Source organism: Fulmarus glacialis, unplaced genomic scaffold (assembly GCF_000690835.1).
Source record: "Fulmarus glacialis isolate BGI_N327 unplaced genomic scaffold, ASM69083v1 scaffold20616, whole genome shotgun sequence".
In the NCBI taxonomy this organism is placed as follows: domain Eukaryota; kingdom Metazoa; phylum Chordata; class Aves; order Procellariiformes; family Procellariidae; genus Fulmarus; species Fulmarus glacialis.
This window is the reverse complement of record NW_009217752.1, coordinates 10,023-28,870: the sequence shown is the minus strand read 5'-3', so window position 1 is coordinate 28,870 and position 18,848 is coordinate 10,023. Positions and strand designations below refer to the sequence as shown.

General features: G+C 38.2%; 1 protein-coding gene across 2 annotated transcripts in view; it reads right to left on the bottom strand.

Annotated features, from left to right (window-relative positions):
- Positions 1 to 18,848, bottom strand: part of DNAJC13 (DnaJ (Hsp40) homolog, subfamily C, member 13) — a 49,067-nt gene that overhangs the window by 26,796 nt on the left and 3,423 nt on the right. The window contains exons 2-22 of one of the 2 annotated variants that reach the window (XM_009579800.1): positions 17,709 to 17,784; positions 17,052 to 17,201; positions 16,660 to 16,701; positions 15,341 to 15,541; positions 14,067 to 14,273; positions 13,890 to 13,985; positions 13,644 to 13,735; positions 12,679 to 12,845; positions 12,509 to 12,588; positions 12,241 to 12,410; positions 11,308 to 11,407; positions 10,958 to 11,065; positions 10,286 to 10,441; positions 9,468 to 9,524; positions 8,036 to 8,157; positions 6,761 to 6,836; positions 5,634 to 5,729; positions 5,339 to 5,482; positions 4,137 to 4,151; positions 3,546 to 3,628; positions 2,170 to 2,323 (exon numbers count right to left, since the gene is read on the bottom strand). In XM_009579800.1, coding sequence (XP_009578095.1) covers positions 2,170 to 2,323; positions 3,546 to 3,628; positions 4,137 to 4,151; positions 5,339 to 5,482; positions 5,634 to 5,729; positions 6,761 to 6,836; positions 8,036 to 8,157; positions 9,468 to 9,524; positions 10,286 to 10,441; positions 10,958 to 11,065; positions 11,308 to 11,407; positions 12,241 to 12,410; positions 12,509 to 12,588; positions 12,679 to 12,845; positions 13,644 to 13,735; positions 13,890 to 13,985; positions 14,067 to 14,273; positions 15,341 to 15,541; positions 16,660 to 16,701; positions 17,052 to 17,201; positions 17,709 to 17,784 — 2,392 coding nt within the window. The remainder of the gene's footprint in view (positions 1 to 2,169; positions 2,324 to 3,545; positions 3,629 to 4,136; positions 4,152 to 5,338; positions 5,483 to 5,633; positions 5,730 to 6,760; positions 6,837 to 8,035; positions 8,158 to 9,467; positions 9,525 to 10,285; positions 10,442 to 10,957; positions 11,066 to 11,307; positions 11,408 to 12,240; positions 12,411 to 12,508; positions 12,589 to 12,678; positions 12,846 to 13,643; positions 13,736 to 13,889; positions 13,986 to 14,066; positions 14,274 to 15,340; positions 15,542 to 16,659; positions 16,702 to 17,051; positions 17,202 to 17,708; positions 17,785 to 18,848) is intronic. The other variant, XM_009579801.1, reaches the window with a different exon arrangement.

Genomic DNA, 18,848 nt, shown 5'->3' with positions numbered 1-18,848 from the left:
ATTTAACAGTAAATATTGTTTCTCCTTCATTGAGTTTTTGCTTGCATAACAATACTATACTTGCTTGCATCTATATACTCAATAAGGTTAGCAACCCCTCCTGCAGTCTGAGGAAGACTGAAATCTGCAAGTCTGCTGTTAAAGAAACACACATCTACAAAATATATGCCATGAGCTATTGTTGCTCCCCAGAACAAATGAAGTTTCTCATCTTACTGAAATCCCAGCTTCCAGCCTTTAAGTAACTTGTTTCTAGTATCAGCTGGTTTTATTAGACTTGGATAATACATGATGTATTCAGTGACTCAAGCTTTAATAAGTAGTTATTCCATTGCAAGGTATTTCACTTAATGTTCCTACAAGTATGGAACACAAGCATGACTTAATTACTAGTTATACTGGCTATTATGCTGGGTAATAAAAGCCTAGAGGCATCAGTATACACACCAAGAAGCTGAACTGAAATTGCACAATGAGAGCCACCATTAGCTTCAGAGCAACTACATTAAATTTAACCATATGCCTCAATGCTCAGTGGTTTTAAGCATTTCGCAAACATCTCATTTAGAGTTACCTCTAATATACCACAAAAGCCACTCTCTATAGCAGTTTTTCTTATCTGTAGCTTGCAGGCCACTCATGAGGCCATAAAGTTATCTACAGATTTGACCACAGCACATGATACAAAGAGGTTCCACAAACTAGTACATTTCCAGAGCAATCTCAAGCCACAATCCCCCTTGGCAAAATGACAGGTTCCACAACTGACAGAGAAGCCTTTGTCAAAACTACATAGTTAGTTCAAATACTCACAGTATAGCCTAATAAAGTATTTATTTAAAAGAAAAACTCTGAGACAGCAGCTGTTCAAAGATCATGTTACAGAAGCCCCCTCAAGCCAGTCCCAAAGTATCCTGGGCTGTAACTGCAAGAATGCTAGTGATATATTCCAGTAGCATAAGCCACCTAAGAGCGTAGAGTACAGATGGGAAGCCTGTATTACTACGTTTCAAATCTGTACTTTCAATTCTGCCCTAGTTAGCACCTCTAAAGTAGAGAGATAGAGTTGGCATAGCAAACACTGCGGCGCTCAGAAGACCCATACCTGAAGGAAACTTCGAAAGCTAAATGCCAGTGCAAAAAATACCAATCCAAACCCAAACTTAGCTATTTACTGCATCAAGGTAAGAAGTAATCTGTAGCTGTGTGATAGGAATAAGTTGCATACAGAAAATAGTTCTTTCTCCTAAAGCATTAGCCTGATGTTTTGCAATTCTTTCTGATTTGCCAGAGTAGTCAACTGAGAATTCCTCAAAAGCAGTAGTTTACTCTTGTTTCACTAGTAGTCCTCTGCTCAAATTTCAGCTAGAAAGCTGTACTGTGACAAGGATGGCACTGGGAATATCTGAGAATATCTTACAGTTGTATTCAAGTGTCACCTTGCTTTGCTTTAGCACTACACATTACATTAAATAAAACTATGTGCAACCATAACAATACTGGAGGTAAGAGTAGAGTACAGGAAGTGTTTATTAGCACATTATTTGAAAACATCTTGCAAGTTGTTTTGAGAAAGCCAGTTAGGACCATATCAATTGCTTTGCAGAAGCCTGAAATGCTATTTTGGCTTTAGGTACTGCTGTTCCTAGAATGTGAAAACAGTATCCTCAATCTATAATTTACAGAGCAGCATGGTTTTAGCCACATAACCTATTCATGGTTTGGCAACCCAGTATTTAACGGCCTTAGGATCACTAAGACATGATGGAAATAAAGACAAGGAGCTTGCTGTCAGGAAGAAGTGACTTGTGAAACTACCTAAAACAAATCTGATGGAGCACATTCAAGAACAATTATGACTTACCTTGACAACAATGTAATACCAACTCTTCTCTTTTCCTCTTAACGCAACAATACATCAAGGGTTCTGATCAATGTTTCATCTCTACAGTGTCATTTGTCAGGCTGAAGAGGTTTCAGTTTTGCAGAGTGTCACTGGACAACAGTACCTGTCCACAGCCTCAGCCTTAGCAGTTTACTCCATAACCCCAAAAGAAGTCTAGCTTGCAGTCAGGGATTGTCAACACAAGATTCATGCAGAGACAGGGAAGTGATATTTTAAGTAGACATATTTTACTTATGCAGTTTCTCCTACAGTGGGTCATTTACCTCAAACTCCTGATGGTTCCAAGAGATAACATTAGCACTACCAAGTTCTCTGTCAATATTAAATGCTCTCATCTCAGACTCAAGAGTATCTCTCAGTTCTTCCCGTGTTTTGAAGTTCCAAATCAAGTTTGATCTAGCATGATCCTGAAGAAATCTAAGAAAGAAGTTACATAGTTTATACCCCTCAAACATTATCTGAAAGGCAGGCAAGACTCAGCTGGCAAGCTAGAGAGGATTAGCATTAGTGGACCTTAATTAGACGGCACTGAGTAGTGGTCTCTAGTTTGCTACAGTAATTACGGTCATTCGCTTGTATAGTGTTTTCATAGTTTTGGAGGTCATCTTAGACTAAAGCATGCCTGTTGTCATCCCTTTTGGCTCAATTTGTTATCCGCATATAGTTGATGACCAGGAGACTTGCAAGCTATTCACCACATCTGCCAGTAAGGGCTACAAGTGAACAATAACCCAAGGTAGCAGGCATGCACGTACCAAGCGTATGTTTTAAACAACAACAAAAAAGTAGTTCATGCAGGAAGTTGATAACTCAGGTGTCACAAGACAATCGGTGGACATTCTTCAGTGGCAGCTACAAAATAGCATTTGGATCCAGTGACTGGCTGAGAGCAGCACTGTAATACTCAAAGTTTAGGAGCACGCGAATCTTCCTTTCATGCAACACTGGTGCAGAACGGACTATATTTGACCTTTAGAAACATTAAGCACTGAATCAAACAATTAAGTTCACAGAATTTCCCCAAGCTTGCTTTCATAGAGTTTGTTGAACAGTCAAGCTTTATTAGTCTATTTAACATAACACCCTCAGCCAAAGTAAAGTGATAATCTCTTTTTTCAGATGGAGGCCCCTCTGTTGTAAACTTTGACAGTTTTAAGAACTCACAGGTAATCAAGCTGCATTTAGGACCTGTGGCACTATCTGAAATCCAGTATCCATGTATTGTTCTTTCTGCCTGCCTTAAGCTATCTTTATTCCAATTCAAGTTAAAACGTCTTGAGTAGCTTACAGGTTGATGCACCAACACACCACAGTGATTTTCAGTGCTAGTTTGCTTAGCCTTCAACACCATGCAGGAGCAGTTTGTTGCTTACTCTTCCTTTCGATTCAAGGGAAAAAAGGATGTACTTTGACAACATTTGAGAAGCTTTAAAATTCCCCCCTTTCCTAAACACAAGCTAAATCCTTAAGTATACCTTAGGATTTAATTTTTCTTAAGTTCCTGTTACAAATCATGTGCACTGTTTCAAGGCAGGCAGAAACTGGAATCAAGCCACAGCAACTCAGAAGATATTAACAAAAACATCCAGCCAGGTAATAACTTGTATCAGAGACCACTATATTAATCTTAGTATTTTACCTGTAATAGAAGAGATCCCAGTTTGCTTCTATTTTTATTCTTTGGCGTCGTTTCCTTAATATCACTGGCTTTTGAATAATATTCTGCAAAAAAGTCAAATTTAAGAAGTTAGTAGAAAGAGATACTCCCCATTTTCCCTTTTTAAAATAAAAAGCTGGGGTTTTTTTATTCCTTCAAAAGCCACACTAAGCTAAGTCTCATTAATAAGGCCTCCTTTTCTAGCAAGTAGTAGCAACAGACTTTCACAAGTGTTATTTACACGAAGTTAAATCATGCCAGAGAAACTTTCAGCTGTTTAACAAGTCATTCATTTAAAAGCAAGTTATCCCCAAGAAAAGCTTAGTTTCCATCACCACAAGCACTCATCAGCTCCAAAGCTGATGGAGGGGAAAACCCACAAGAATGCTTTGCTCTTGAAAGGAAATAGCTAGACCAAGTCACAGAAGTCAGTCACAAACCTGACTTGGCCACTGAAAGGTTCCCTAGTTTGATCAAGCATGAAATCAGTGTTATACTCTACATGAGGTACCACATGCAAGCAGAAGTCTGAGCAACATAATCCACACAAGTGGCAGAGGTATACAGACTCACCGTATTGTTTCTGTCCTGATTGTGATGGAAAGTTGGAAGAAAAAGAAAAGGTACATTTAACAAGCCACAGCCACTGAAGTAACTCAAAGTGGTAATACCAAACTTGCTACTACCCTTTCCAAGCTACACTTGCATACATTTACTGTGAAATTAAACAGCTCAGAACTCCAGATAGAAAAATGATTGTTTAAACTCAGCATCTAAACAAGACGTTTAAAGTGCAATTTGCCCTTCCACACTGTTTCCACACTTTCTCCATTAATACTTTGTTTTGAACCTAGTTCACCATTATTCAAGAAATACTACCTGTCAAAATCCTGCACCAGTCTACATCAAACTTGAGCTAGATTTTACCAAATTAAGGTTTTCCTAAATTAAAGTTTATTGTTCCGTCAGATCAAGTACAGACAGGCATTTTCAATACCCTGCATTACATTGCTCTTCTCATCCTTCCTTGCATATATAATAGTTTGTTTCATTTCCAGAATGCATAAAGACAAGCTTAGTCAGGAGACTGAAATTAAGGGAAACACCTCATAATTCAAAGTTTGTCATACAGAACATGACAATAAAATTGAAGGAAAAAGGATACCAACAGTAAGAACTCAAGTAGTGCTTGAGCTGTCCTCTTATAACATCAGATCAAAACAGTCACTTATCACTTCAATCTTAACCATGGTTTTATGTATAGTCTTATGTTGCAATTTAAGCACTGAGATACCTATATTCAAGGTAATACTAAGCTTCTTCAAGCAGGTTCCATAACTAAAATACCACTAGCATAAAGTACGTAATTTTGGATGCAAAGAACATTCATAGTTTCTTCCAAATATAAAGACTGGTTTTGCCACATTTCAAGGAATTTCCTATTCTCCTGTATAGTATCTTGGAAGAGATGCACATAAGCTGCAGTCCAGTTTGGTAAGGCTGGCCAAAGCAACAACAAGCTAAAGCTTAATACATATGCTGAAGGAATCCACTTGCCTGCTTTACATTCTCCCTGGAACCCGTTTCTAACTCAAGATGAAGAGTAGAAGAGTAGTAAGAGGCAGCAAGTTTGCTAAAAGGAAGCAGAACTATGAACTTTCTCACATTCCTATACTTCTATTACTGTCAAACTTCCCTCTGATTTCATGGAGTTGTAGGCGTTCCTCTCTACACTTAGGCAGGTTGCTGTAAAAAAGAGCTTCAAATACTTTTACCTCTTTTTGAGCTATGCCCATTCTATCTCTCCAGTGCATTAAGACTAGATCCACCTTCTCTTTGGCAAATTTTTCAACTTCCTTCGCGGCTTTTCCAGCCAGTCTCTGCCACTCTGGCACTTTATTAAACTTGCCATACTGATCCTGCAAAATAAATCCTATTAGTTATTTGCAGTTGCAGGTCTATCAACATGTTTGATGCAGGTCAATGCAACAGTCAAGTCTCTGTATTAGAAAAGTCACTAAGACTGTACATCTATGTAACGGAGGAGGTAAGACAGCTACATTTACTTACAGTTGCAATTTTTAAGTTATCTCTAATATGCATTCTATCAGCATCTTTTTCAGGAACAGGATCAGCACTGTCAAGGTATGCCAGCAAACCCGGTGGCTAAAAAACATTTAAAACCAGTGTAAATAAACATGTGGCTAATGGGACAGAAACAATCACATTAGGCAACAAGATCTTTTCTTTAAGTTAGAGATTTCAAAACAGAATTTATATTCTACTCTAAAGCAAGTATTTAAAGCTACAGTAGCTTTTTGATTTTATTAGCGAAATGCCACCATCCTCAGAGCCATTCAACAGAGGCACATAATTAGCTTCAGTATAGCAGAGTTCTTGCCTATATCCTATTCCTTAAAGGAGCTCTTAATGAAGCTAAGGACTGCAGGAAGAAGAGAGTTGATCTCACAGCAATATTGAGGGGGATGAATACTTAACACTAGAATCCATCCATATCCTCCAATATGGATTGAATGTTGCATGTGTCATTAGAGATGAGAGTCTCATTTGACTAAGACTTCTGGAAGATAGTGACCAAGATCAGAGCAGTTTGCTCTGCCAAAAATGAAGGAACAGCTATTCTGAATTTAAAAGTTGGTATTTTTCCAGATTTAATAATTCCTTACAACACTATTCTTTGAATTAGTTTCACAGAAGTAACTTCAGCAAGAACTTTTCAGGAGGCTGTAAGGGTGAAAGAACATGGGAAGTATCAGCCAATATATAAATTTAGCTAGGTTATAAGCAAATGAAGTTGGACAGGCATGAAAACAGACAGAACTGTTGCCTTACTTTCTTACTGGCACTAGGCATTAGAGACTATGTTTACTATGTCTCCCACATTTTTGTCCTTTTAATAAAGAAAAAAAAGTCAGACACCTTATTTTTAAGTTTTTAAAAGTGGCAGAAAAGTAACAGAATGCTTTCTGTTACTTGTAAGATTGTTAAGAATCTGAGATGTTTTGTACTAGCCATCAATATCTCCAAAGAGCAGATGCCAGACTGCTGATCTCCCAGGCTAGACTTCCCCCTTGGAGGGAAAAGGGTATGTGTTTACTGTATAGACTATCCTGAGTTTTCTAGTACTACAGGCTTTCGGCTTTTATTTCCCTACTCCATATCCCATTTTTACTCACCAAAATACGCTTCAACAAGTTCATAGCAGTTTTGTTCTCAGCTGTCCAGAGGCCAACCAAATGTCTACTTAACTGCCTGAAAAAGCCATTGAAATTAACAAACTGCAAGTTAGTATTTTAAACAGATTCTTAAACCACTAAACTGACACCCTCACCATGCTGGTGAAATGAAGATGAGCAAGAGCTTCATGCTCTTAAGTGAGTAAGAGCACAAAGCATTATATTGTTCCAGTTCAAGTATATGCTTAGCATGCTTTAAAGTGTTGCCTTTAAGAAGTTCCAGTGAAGTTAGCGGAACAGTAGCAGCACATGCTTTTTGATCTAGACCTCAAAAGAACACTTGAGCAATAGAGCAGAAACTAAACATTTAATGACCAAGTGTAAGTTTATCCAGTCAATCTTAAGTTACAGTTCAAGTTAAGAGTCTAGAAGCCATCAAGAACTGTTAACTGCCCTACTTGAAACTCTTAATACCAGTTATTGGCTAGGAAAGCCTTTTTGGGAGCTTGCCTTCTATGCCAACTGACACTTTCTGCCAACATTTGTCACTAGGGTTCTAGTGCACTGAACTGAAGTATTGCTTACAAGCAAGTCATAAGTAGTAGCTCCAAACAGAACTAGTATGACAGAAGGTTTCATACTAGCTCTCTCCTGAATGACAGACAGTGGCAACAAGTTCCACTTGTCACTACATTGCTTAGCAACTCTAAGTGGTTCAGAACTGTGCAGTTAAAACTTCTATGATCTTGTATTTGGGTGGAAATACTTGAATTATCACTCATCTTCCTCAGCATGCCCTCAGGCCCAGTTTCAGAGCTCACAAGTTCTATTGACTGCTGAATTCATTTCTGTGTGAGGAGACTCCTCTCAGATGGAATGAGTGACCCTAACTGCATGCAAGATATCCGAGGTATGCACACCAGGACTTATACAGTTGTATAATAAAGTTGAACCTTTTCACAAGTTCCAGACATTCTACTTGCCTTTTCCTTCCCTGTATGTTTTCAGAAAAAAATATAAAAAAAATCAAAACTTGAGCCTTTAATGAATAACCAGCCTAAGTCCCATTTTTGAAAAAAAAAAAATTCCAAGTTTTATTAAGTGGCTGTAGTCTCAGCTGAAGTTTGCTCTACTTAAACATATCAGATGCTGAAGAAAATATTCTCCTAGAGAACCGCAAGTTTTCTTTCCTGACCTCGCGATGTTTCTAATGTTAGCTAGGCCATTCATTACTTAGACTTTTTAAACATAATATATCAAGTGAGACTGACATACCTATTTGTAAGCATCCTCTGATCTGTGCTTATTGTAAACATAGCAGTGTGCAAGTGACGAGGTAAGGCACCTTCACTGAGGGCAAGATCTTGCATTTTGGTAGCAATCTCTTTGTCTCCTTCCTTTGGAAACAGGGCAAGATGATTACTAAAGAAAGAATCTTAGTTAAGCTGCTTTTATCTTAGTCTATAGTTCCAAGGCCTTCTTGACCATCAATTACGTCAACTAATATGCAAAACCCAGAAGCTATAGTATGACAGGCTTTAAGTGCAAGTTCTCAACAGCAACTGATCAAAGTGGTAGTAAAGCCATGTACCAGATAATTGGTAGTTATATCTATGAGGACAGTAACTGGATAGGGTAAGATGCATGTCTCCCATCATAGATCAGGAGGTTGGTAGTACATTTACAAGTACCATTTCCACGCTGCAACTGCAAATTAGGGTTAAACAAGGAATGACAGCCACAAGTAATTGCTTGTTGCTTGACTTTGGTCAACAGTAATCATTGAAGAATAACTGGTGCTGTTTGGTTTAGACAGCCACATGGATAAGACTGTCACTCAGTTGAGATACGTTGGTTGCAATGAATAATTAAGAAAAAGCTTTTGCTCCATTTTTACTTGCCCATGTCCCACTATAGCTCAAATGACAGGAGTTGTAATAAACAGCATAGCAAATTTTAGCTAACGTTATCAGGTGTATCAATGGAAACTTACAGATTTATAATACCTCTATTTCAAGTGTTCATTCACTTCCATTCCAAGAAAGTACTAGATGCATTTCAGAGGCATAAGCCATTGTGATACAATGAGGCACTAACTTAAGCCCTGAATTTCAACACAGGAAGTGTCGAGAGTCAGTTAGCAAGGTCACTCTGCAACAATCATGAGCAGCTCTTGAGAAGTATGGACTTGGCCCATACATCATGTGGTATGGAAACTAACAAAGCCAAATCATCCTTTGTTGAAGCAGAAAGAGCAAGAACAGAGGCTGACATCACTAGTCTTCTCTGGGACACTACTGCCTGCTAATTCCAGTCCCATTCATCTGGCAATGCATCCCAAGGAAATATGGCCTCTCCTCCTTGAGAAACCCTCTTTAACATGCAGGAGAAGTCTGGTGGCTCTGAGGTATGTGACTGAGCTACATACAACATTAACAGCCAAACCTTGACTGCAGTATGAAAACATGCAAGGCACTACCCTAATGTCCCAACTCACATACCTTCCAACCCCCCCAGGTGTAATATAAAGCAAGTTGCTATATTAAACCACTCACAATTAAGCAGGTGTCCTGTTCCTCACCTTCCCCTCTTCCCCCCCCAAGAGAAGCTAATATCACAAACTTCTACTATTGTTAAGCAATTGCACTTCCGAAATAGACAATAAATATTTAGTATGCTATCCCAGGTAACATTGATAAAATCTCACCTCTATTATTGCCTTCATTACCAAACCTGCTCCTTTCACAATTGCCATGGAAGGGTGCTAAAATAGAATGTTGACAAAATAATTATCCAAGTGCAAAATTTGAAGATTAGATCATCTGTGATTCAGTTTCCTTAACACATCTACATGGCTGTTCTACCTCCTTTTTTCACAAAAAGATGAAGTTTTGTGAAAGCTAGCCCCAGGAGGAGTTCCTATCCCATACCTTTAAACAAGAATCTCTCATGCAACTATCAGATGGACTTCTTGGCATTGATCAGTAGTATATACCAGAGAACCTAAAACAATGCTGGGGAAACTGTCTGACACAAGCTGACACTAACCAAGAAGCAGCAGAGCATACTGTTTCTACAGAAAGAAAGCACTGACATTTTAGCAAAAATCCTAGAATTCTTACAGGTTTACTACTGAAGAGGACATTACTCTTGTTTTGTAACTCTTAACTCTCATTTGCTAAGAGAGAAACGAAAGGTGGCAGATTCTCCAAAGAGAGGAAGATCTGTGCATCTGCTGAATCTAGCTTAATGTTTAACTGGTATTTTAAAGCATTTCTAGAAACAAGTCTTAGGCAGCCTATTCTACAATGATTTGGCATATCATTCATTATAGAATAACCACCTCAATCTGATATCTGAAGGTAAAGCAATAGGTCACTAAAAAAACTGACCAAACTAGAAAAGGTTTAGGCATATTAACCAGCTGAACAGTAGACAAATTTCTCTTTCAGGAGAACAAGAAAAAGTTCATGTTCACTGACTACCTAAGGCCTCTAATAATAGTAAAAAAATATGAAATCTTACCTGAAAGAGCTTGAATAGTGTTCTTCCATTAGACGCCACCATTTCCAACAACATGTCAAACTGCTGCCCCTCAGTAGTCTCACTATATGGAGCACATAGGGCAAATGTCAGGAAGTCCAGAAGCGAACTAATTACTAGGGCACCTGTCCCATGATCCTGAAATTAGGAAGACAGGTATTAATACAGATACAGTGTTTCTCCCCTGCCTGAGAGTATTCATGCAAGTTTTACGATGCTGAAGGTGCTCTTCCCTGTCATACCATGAAATAGTCTGCAAACAAAAATTACAAGTTTAAAATTTGCCATTATTCTGAGTATGGCAATATTCTGGTAAAGTATTGGCTCCTAAAGCATATCAGAGACTCATGACCTCGTACACTGTGTGCTCCAAATTACTTTTTCTAGTTTTAATCCCGTAAGTACCTGTTTCCATATTAAACACGCAAACATTTGTTGCATGCCACAAGTTCTGCAGTATAGATGGCTACAGTCTAACCTATCAAGATCCAAACCTATTTAGAACAAGCTTCAGTGCCAGACATAGCTGTATTTTATGCACTTCAATTGCAGGTACAAATACATTCAAAGATATATCCAAGCATGACAGAAGTGTTTTCGTAACAATTAGGAACAGCACTTAAAGAAGCTATCTGTTTTCAAAATTTGACTTACCACATGGGAATTGAATTTCTCTAGTAGATTTTCTAGAAACTTCTTCGAAGAAAGAAGGGAAGCTTTGTTCAACTGTTCCTGCCTCAAGTCATAGTCATCATGCATGGGCTATAAAAAAAAAGTATTCACTATGCAGTCACATTTCAACCCTCATTTCTTAACAGCTGTAGTCCAAAAGCCACACTCTGAACCCATAAAAAGCATATCCTACTTCAAGTTCAGGAAATCATTGTACCACAAGTTATTTCATGTTTGAGCACATGCAAGTTGTGCAGGGCAGTCCCTATTTCTACATCTTTCAGTAGATTGAAGTTCACACATTCCAAAGCAAAAGAATCTGCAATACTTACACACATAAGAGCACAAAGCATGTCAATAGAGGCATGGGTTACTCCATCATTGTTCCTTTTGAGGGCTTTCACAACCTTCACTCCTAATCGTTCTCGAAATCTTTTGAAAGGAAAGCAAAACCACCGAGATCAGAGAGGAAACAGAAATCTTAGTTTTAAGATAGAAGTCCAATCAGGGACCAAAAGTGGCCTGATCCCATTGCATTTGGCAAGCCAGTACCTTGATGTTTACATAAATTTGAGATTCCTTGGTAGGAAAATATTGACTTCACTGTTAACAATCTGCCAAGAGCACATTCACCAAAAGAAAGACATATTTCCACAGTGACAGGATAGTGATAGTACAGGACACTATTGACAGAGAAAGAGAACTTTATAAAGGTCTCGGACTAAGCACGTATGTTACTCTTCACATCATTCAGTTGCCCCGTTGTCCACACTCAGAGATATTCCAAAGAATTTTTTCATTTTCAGAAGAAAATCAGGCAGTTTTTCTGCTTCCTTATGTTATCCAATTAAGACACAAAGTCCAAGCAGCCTGTACTTACTATACGAGTACAACTCAACTTCCTAACATCAAGTTCTATCTTGTGTTGAACCGAAGATAGCAATGGCATCAACATACTTTAAGAATGAAGAACTGCCTACTTCAAGGACGGATGAAGGTGCATTTTAGAATATTAAACCATATTTGACTCAAGGCAGAGAGTACTTAGCAAAGGAAGAATCAGCTTTACGTACTAATGATCATTTGGGATCCTTAATTTACATTAAAGCCTGATGACAGCCTCATACTACTGGAAGCAGTTGCGTACAGAGTCTTCCAGTCTTTTTCAGAAGTGAGGCTTAATTCCAATTCTCAGTTTTAAAGGTAAGACATCATCAAATGCTCAAGAACTGTTTTCACCAAGCTTGAAGAGACTTCTCACTTACTTTGGAAGCTGAGTAAAGGCAAGGAAGCCCGCTTTTGAAGCCACTAGTCGTCTTACTGCTTGGAATTGGCTTTCAAGCTCTGCATTAGATGCTGCAATATCTCCCTCTTGCGAGAGCAATGCTGTTATGGCATTATTAATTAGTTTCTCCTTGTTTTCTGAAAACAGACCCTGGTTAAGAAATAACAATTATTAATATCTTTATGCATTAACGTCATCTTTATGCATTAACAACATCTTAAGAGGATGGGCAGAGGATTTATTCTTACATCTTGTGTAACTGCATGTAGTACCCCACTGTAGGAAATGTTAGCATTGAACCTGAACACAGCATCTGCAAAGTTACCATCTGGAAGAAGAAGAACAAAAGTCAGTACCTGACTAAATATCTGGATGCTTTAAAGAGCCCTATAAAACCATGTAATAAGCATTAGCTTACTTGGAGGAGCAGCCAAAAATCTCAGATGAAGGCTCTCTACTTCTTCATCTACAGGCATACTGAGTAATCCCCAGCGCTGGCCTTTGTGTGTGGAGGTCATTTTGACACAGACATCTCTATTACCAGAAGCTCTCACTCCATCCAACAAGCTAGCCAGCAGAGAATCTCTGGGTTGGGAGAAAGATATACGAATACAATTTAAATCAGAAAAGTGATGCCAAGTTATAAGAAAAACAGGCAAAAAAAAATCAAGCACAGAATGAAAGGCAGCAATACTTGGAATCTCTTACTAACTGGTGCTAACAGTACACCTCTGGGAGAAGTCACTAACTTTCAAGTGTTCCTTTATTCACTGTAAGAACAGAGCTGTCTTACACCTAGTATAGCCAGCTGCAACCTTTCACTAAAAGGATCAACTCTAGATTATCTGTTAATGAGTTACACGTTGCAAGCCAATTCATCCCTGTGCTTTCTGCAAAACCTCACTTAGCAGGATTAGACTGCATTACAACTGCAAGTGCACTCAGAGACTATTCTGTTGGTTGTTTTAAATAGAATCAACTAAGATCACTTCAAGCAGACAGCTCAAAGGGTTTACAGCTTTCACATTTCCATATCACTTAAATTGTGCATTCTTTCCTGCTCTCAGATATACTACTTAACCAGGTACAACATACACAGAACAACATTCCTTGTGAGAAACAAGCTGTATCTAACTGTCCAACACCTTTACATGTTCATCAGAAAACTTCTTGACAGATTTGCATTTGCTTGAAGTTGGGATGAAGGTAAAGGGGAGACATTTAGATTCTGGAACAAATCTTGATTTCTAAGTGGCAGACCACTAGAATAGCAACACTTCGAGTTAACACCTCCAAGGGCCAGGGTTTATGGAAGCTGAGAAACTAGAAGCACTACAATGGCAACTTCCATTTGAATTTATAACCCACAGGAGCTCCAGTTACCTTTCTGTTGAAGAGTATTTCCGAATTTGTCCTTTGATAAATTCAATGGTAAAAAGCTGGGGGTTTTCACAGTCACATACTATTGCAAATACCTAAAAATACGACATAAGAATCACATTCATGAAGCAGTGTTATTCACCTACTCTACAAATTGAGGCCATCTTATGTATACTATCAAATTCCTACTATTATCATCTTTTAGAGCTTTTATTTGAAGAAGTGATACTGAGAAAGGTTGCCTCTTACCTCGCCTAAAGGTTTCAAAGTTGCAATGTTATAGGTAGCTGGATCCCGCTCAACTAAGCAAGCTTCTGTAAGAGCTAGTACTCTCTTCACAGGTTCCTTAAAAAGAAAAAGGCATGTTAGGAAAAAGAATTCTTAGCACTTAAGAGGAACCAAGTAAGTTCAGTTTGATACCCTTACCAAGTGTCTACGTGTTATTTTTTGAACAACAAACTCTGCTAAAGATGTTACAGATTCATCGTTGCTGTATTTTCCAAAGCGAAGATTCAAGTATTGCTCAAATTCTAGGGATTCTTTCCTTATCCGCAGAGAGATACCTATGAAGTTGCCAGCATGCTCTATTGCACTTTTGATAATTTCCTCCCTCTGCTCAGATGCAAACAGATGCTGCAAGTTTTGACAAAAAAAACCACAGGTGAAAAATATGGCAAAGAAATCACAGTTCCATAAATAATCCTCCACTATATGCTTAACAGTAGAGAATCTTCCCAGCAGCTAGGCTTGCCTTTGCTAAATGCACAGTATAAAGAGAAGAGGTATTTATTACAAAAGAGATCCACATTTCCCTTTCAAAGAAAAAAAAAATTCTATAGCAGCTATTCCTAAAGGATACCCTGCTACACATTTGCATGCCATTAAAGTAAAGGTCTGCATGACCTGCCTGTCCACCCTTGGCAACAGATCCTGGAAGGAGTGAGGAGCCAGAGAACCACAGTGGTAGTCCCAGCTGCTATCTGTAAGGGCCGCTATCCAGCCTTGCTACGCAAGGTTAGGGCAGCTCTAGAGGGTCAATTATATATTGGTAGTTTTATGCCAGAGAAAAGCATGCTGCAGTACAAAAGATGTGGAAACCTTGATCTAGAGAGCAGAGTCCTTGTTAGTAGTCACTGAGGTAGCTATATTTACATTAGTAACCATGAATTAATTCCTAAAGATCCATTTCAGCTTCTTGCAGTATAGTACACAGAAATCCTTTTAAAGATTTTGAAACCAACATTACACTGCAGTATTTCCCAAGCAAAGCTGCTGAATATCAGATCACAGGCCTAATAATGAAGGAAGCATCACACTGATTGATCTACTTCTGAACCGAATCCTGCCATCAGTTAGGTAGATTAGTAATACTACCTGTCACTTTTGTAATTTTCAGAAATGTCAGGAAACTTCATGTCCACATTGCATTCATATTGACTATCCAAATATAAATAGCTGGGTATTTTATGCTCTGTAGTTTTTAAACACGCAATAAGCAAAAAACCCCACACATTGCTCTCAAATGTTTTAAGTAATTTCCTGTGGAAAAGAGGTTTTAAAACCTGTCCACAAGCCTTGAGGCTCCACAGCTGGGTCCCAAAGATGCACATACTTCTATGCTCAAATTATGTTGAAGCTTCATTATTAAATATGCAGCTATAAACCTCCTAAGCACCATACCAAGATGTTTTAGTACTCACCAATCTACTAAATCCTCCATAGAGGATACAGAAGCCTCCCTCATAGCCAGCAACATCAACAAAGCCTTCAATGTTTCTGTAGTCATAGGAGCACAGGACTTTATTTGTTGCAGGATCAATTTGATCAATACCTCCAGGAGTCACCTCCAGAATCACAGGTTTCCTCGTATCACTCCAGTGATGTTTATAGCAGTTATACCTCTGCAGAGAGAGCTACTTTTAGACATCTACACACATACCTTTACTACACAGCAATAGTTCTTTTTCAGTCTAGTAAGCAGTGTTGGTGTAAAGTTCTAAAAATTGTATCATTTCCCTTAATGCTCTTATCTATGTTAAGAACACTATGAATCAAATGAAAGTAGCTGCCTACTGACAAGGAAGTCACAGCTTAAACAATGCATTTTGAAGAGAGAACAGCAAACCCAAAACAGCCACCTCAAAAGGGAGTAAGTTTCTCTTGCTGCAGAAGGTGGCCTACTCACAGGCTATGTGCACTGTGGTTAGAAAAGGAAATAGCTATTGCACCAGATGCTGTTATTCAGCTAATCAAGACTAAATTAAGGTAAACTTATCACTACACTGCAAATTTTTCATCTCCTGCAGTCATATTCCATCACAAATACAGACTTACTGAAATCAGCAAAAGTTAGAGGTCTGTTCTAAACTATAGTAAGACAAAGGGGACCCCCATACTCCAGCAGTGTTACTATGCTCATCACTGAAGATTTACTCTACGCAATGCTTTAAGTGCTTTCTTCTGTGACCAGAAGACATAAAACCAAATACAAAGTCCAGCTCTGTATATTGCCTTGTTTATTACTATATTACCAAGATTCATTAAATAGCAATGCTGTCTTTAATCTGACCTACAGAAATCCTCCTAGGAAACAATATTTCCAGATCAAGTGTTCAGGATGTTATGCAGAAAACTATTTAGAGTTAGAAAGTAAAATGCTGGAAGTAGTAAACATTGAATCATGAATCAAAGCTTATGTTTTTCTTCTTCCTTCTCTCCAAATAAGAACTCCATGTGGCAAAGCCCTTTACTTCAACAGTAATAGAGTCTTTAAGTATACTACCATAAGGCTCAGGCCAAGTGAAGAGAGTTCAAATATTCTACTGTTGAAAAGGTTCCCATTGCTTTTGAACAAACTCTTAATTTTCTCTTCTCAAAGCAAGACTTCAGATCCAAATTTACAAAAGCTATTTTAGGTAGTGCATGTAGCACAAGCATAACATACATGAACACAGTAGACGTTTAAGTCTTTAGATCATTTCATTAAGCCGCACATGATCCAGACAAGCCAGACACTTACCCGTCCTGTGATTTTTCCTTCTGAGAAGTCTGTCCTGAATCTCTGTTTTTAAAAAAATTAACCATGAATGACTGCAAATATGATAGCCAACTTATCCAGCAAGTCTATGTTTAAGCTGACCCTGTTGTAAGGGACTTGAACTAAGCCTCTTTGAAGATTCACCATTCCACTGCAGTTTAATATATTCAGTATTTGTAGCTTTACTTGCTGATTAAGAATCATGCGCTAGTTGCTGCAACTGACACTATATGAAGTACATTAATAGAACAGCTCAAAACACAACTTGCTTTCCTACTTTTTATGTAAGGAAAGAAAGCATAGTAAGCTACCACAAATGGTAATGATAACCAAGTACTTACTGCTTGCTTGAAGGAAAAAAAAAAATCTCTTACCAGTGCCTCTGTAAGGAGTTCTGTTCTGTGCTCTGTGGAAAACTTAAGAGTTTCGGACTTTTTTCCACTCCCTTTGCGAAAAGTGAGACTAAATTCTGTTCCTTGTCCTTTTCCAACGGGAGAAATACTACAGATATCTCCATAAGGCCACTAGACAATTGAAAATAATTAGGTTATACTATTAGTAATTTTAAAGCTACATCTCCTCCACTCAAAACCCCTTAGTACCTATAATAATTAAATGAGTTGCTGTAATGAGACAATAGCTAGCATGCTACACGACAGCTTTAGCTTAAGCTTCCTATTTGATACTCTGCAAAGTAGCAAGTGTCCTGACTCCCTCCAGGGACGTAGCCTTACAGTAATCAAACTTATACCAGTTCATTCAGAACAGCACACCCAAAAGCTAACTACTACTTATTGGCCAATAAAGACAAATTGCCTAGAAGTACAAAAACTACTGGATATTTGTAGAGTTAGTGAAGGCAACACCAGTTTTCTGTTATATATGCTTTTGTAGCAGCTGCCATCCCTTCTGGTTTTGCCAAGACCTTGCCAGACTAGTCAGTTTCTGAAGACTGAATGCCGCTGTTCTCTGGATGGTGAACATAAGTCAGAAATCAACTCAAAATAGCCCTGTTCAAAAATGATAGTTACCTGATTTGTAACTTCTAACGTGTTGGGATTATATGTGGTGATCGCATGGGTTCCAACTGAAAAGACTCGCTTATATCTAGAATACAGAAGAGTGTTAGTTTTCCAGAAGTCATAGAAAAAACCTGTTGAACAGCAAAAATTACATTAAGAAGCTATATACAAGTCAGTGTTAGGAAACAGATATGGAATTTTCTTTGTTAAGTTGTTAGTTTGCAGTTTACCTTATAATATGTTAAGCTCCTCTACTCTATATATCCATAAAGGGGGCATACAAGTTAAATACTACTAAATATGTTTCCTTATGCATATCTTTTCTTAAGTTACTGGCTAAGTCAGGAGCAAAGACTCTTGGAATTTGCACTGGAAGGTACTACCAGACCAGAATAAATTCTAAAAAGACTACACAGATAGGAAAAAGGATATTCCTGCAATACTCTAAAGCATCTGTCTGAAGCTGTCTCAGACAACAGCTGTAACATGAAATAATCCAATTTACACACCTGGTCACAATACTGGAACAAGTCAAAGTATGACTATGGCCAAGCCTAATTTTCTTCATCTTGAGGAAAAAACTAAGACTACTAAATTCAGAAAGACTCGGATCACTGAAGCAGCTAGTTGTTGTACATTGATATCACAGATATGTTAACTGCCATAGTGCTTAAGGAACAGATGTAGCAAGGCAGCTGGTTGCATTTCAGGCGTATCAGAAAAAGCAGCAGTCAGCTAAAGCTAAGAAATTTAGATGCATCAAGTGCAAAACGGAAGCGTGGTTTCATTTCCTAGACAATCTTCACAGCATACCCTGAACCAACTCTTTATATAGAGACAATTTACATATTTCTGAATCAGAAAATTTTGCAACATAACTAACCAGAGTTTGAAACAGTAGATTATTACTAATCCCTTACTACTTGTACAAACTTCCTATTCTAGGGCACTTTTATCTGGAAGCAGTCCTACCCAGAAAGGGCCAAACCTGAACCAGAGCCAGTTCTACCAACTATTCTCTGACCAAAGAAACAGGATCTGAACATGGATGTCTTTCTTGAAATTGAACCAAATAAAAACACTTTGTCTAGTTGTCCATATTAAAACTGATTCAGTGTAGCAATTTAAGTTTCAGTTCTGGGTAAACTG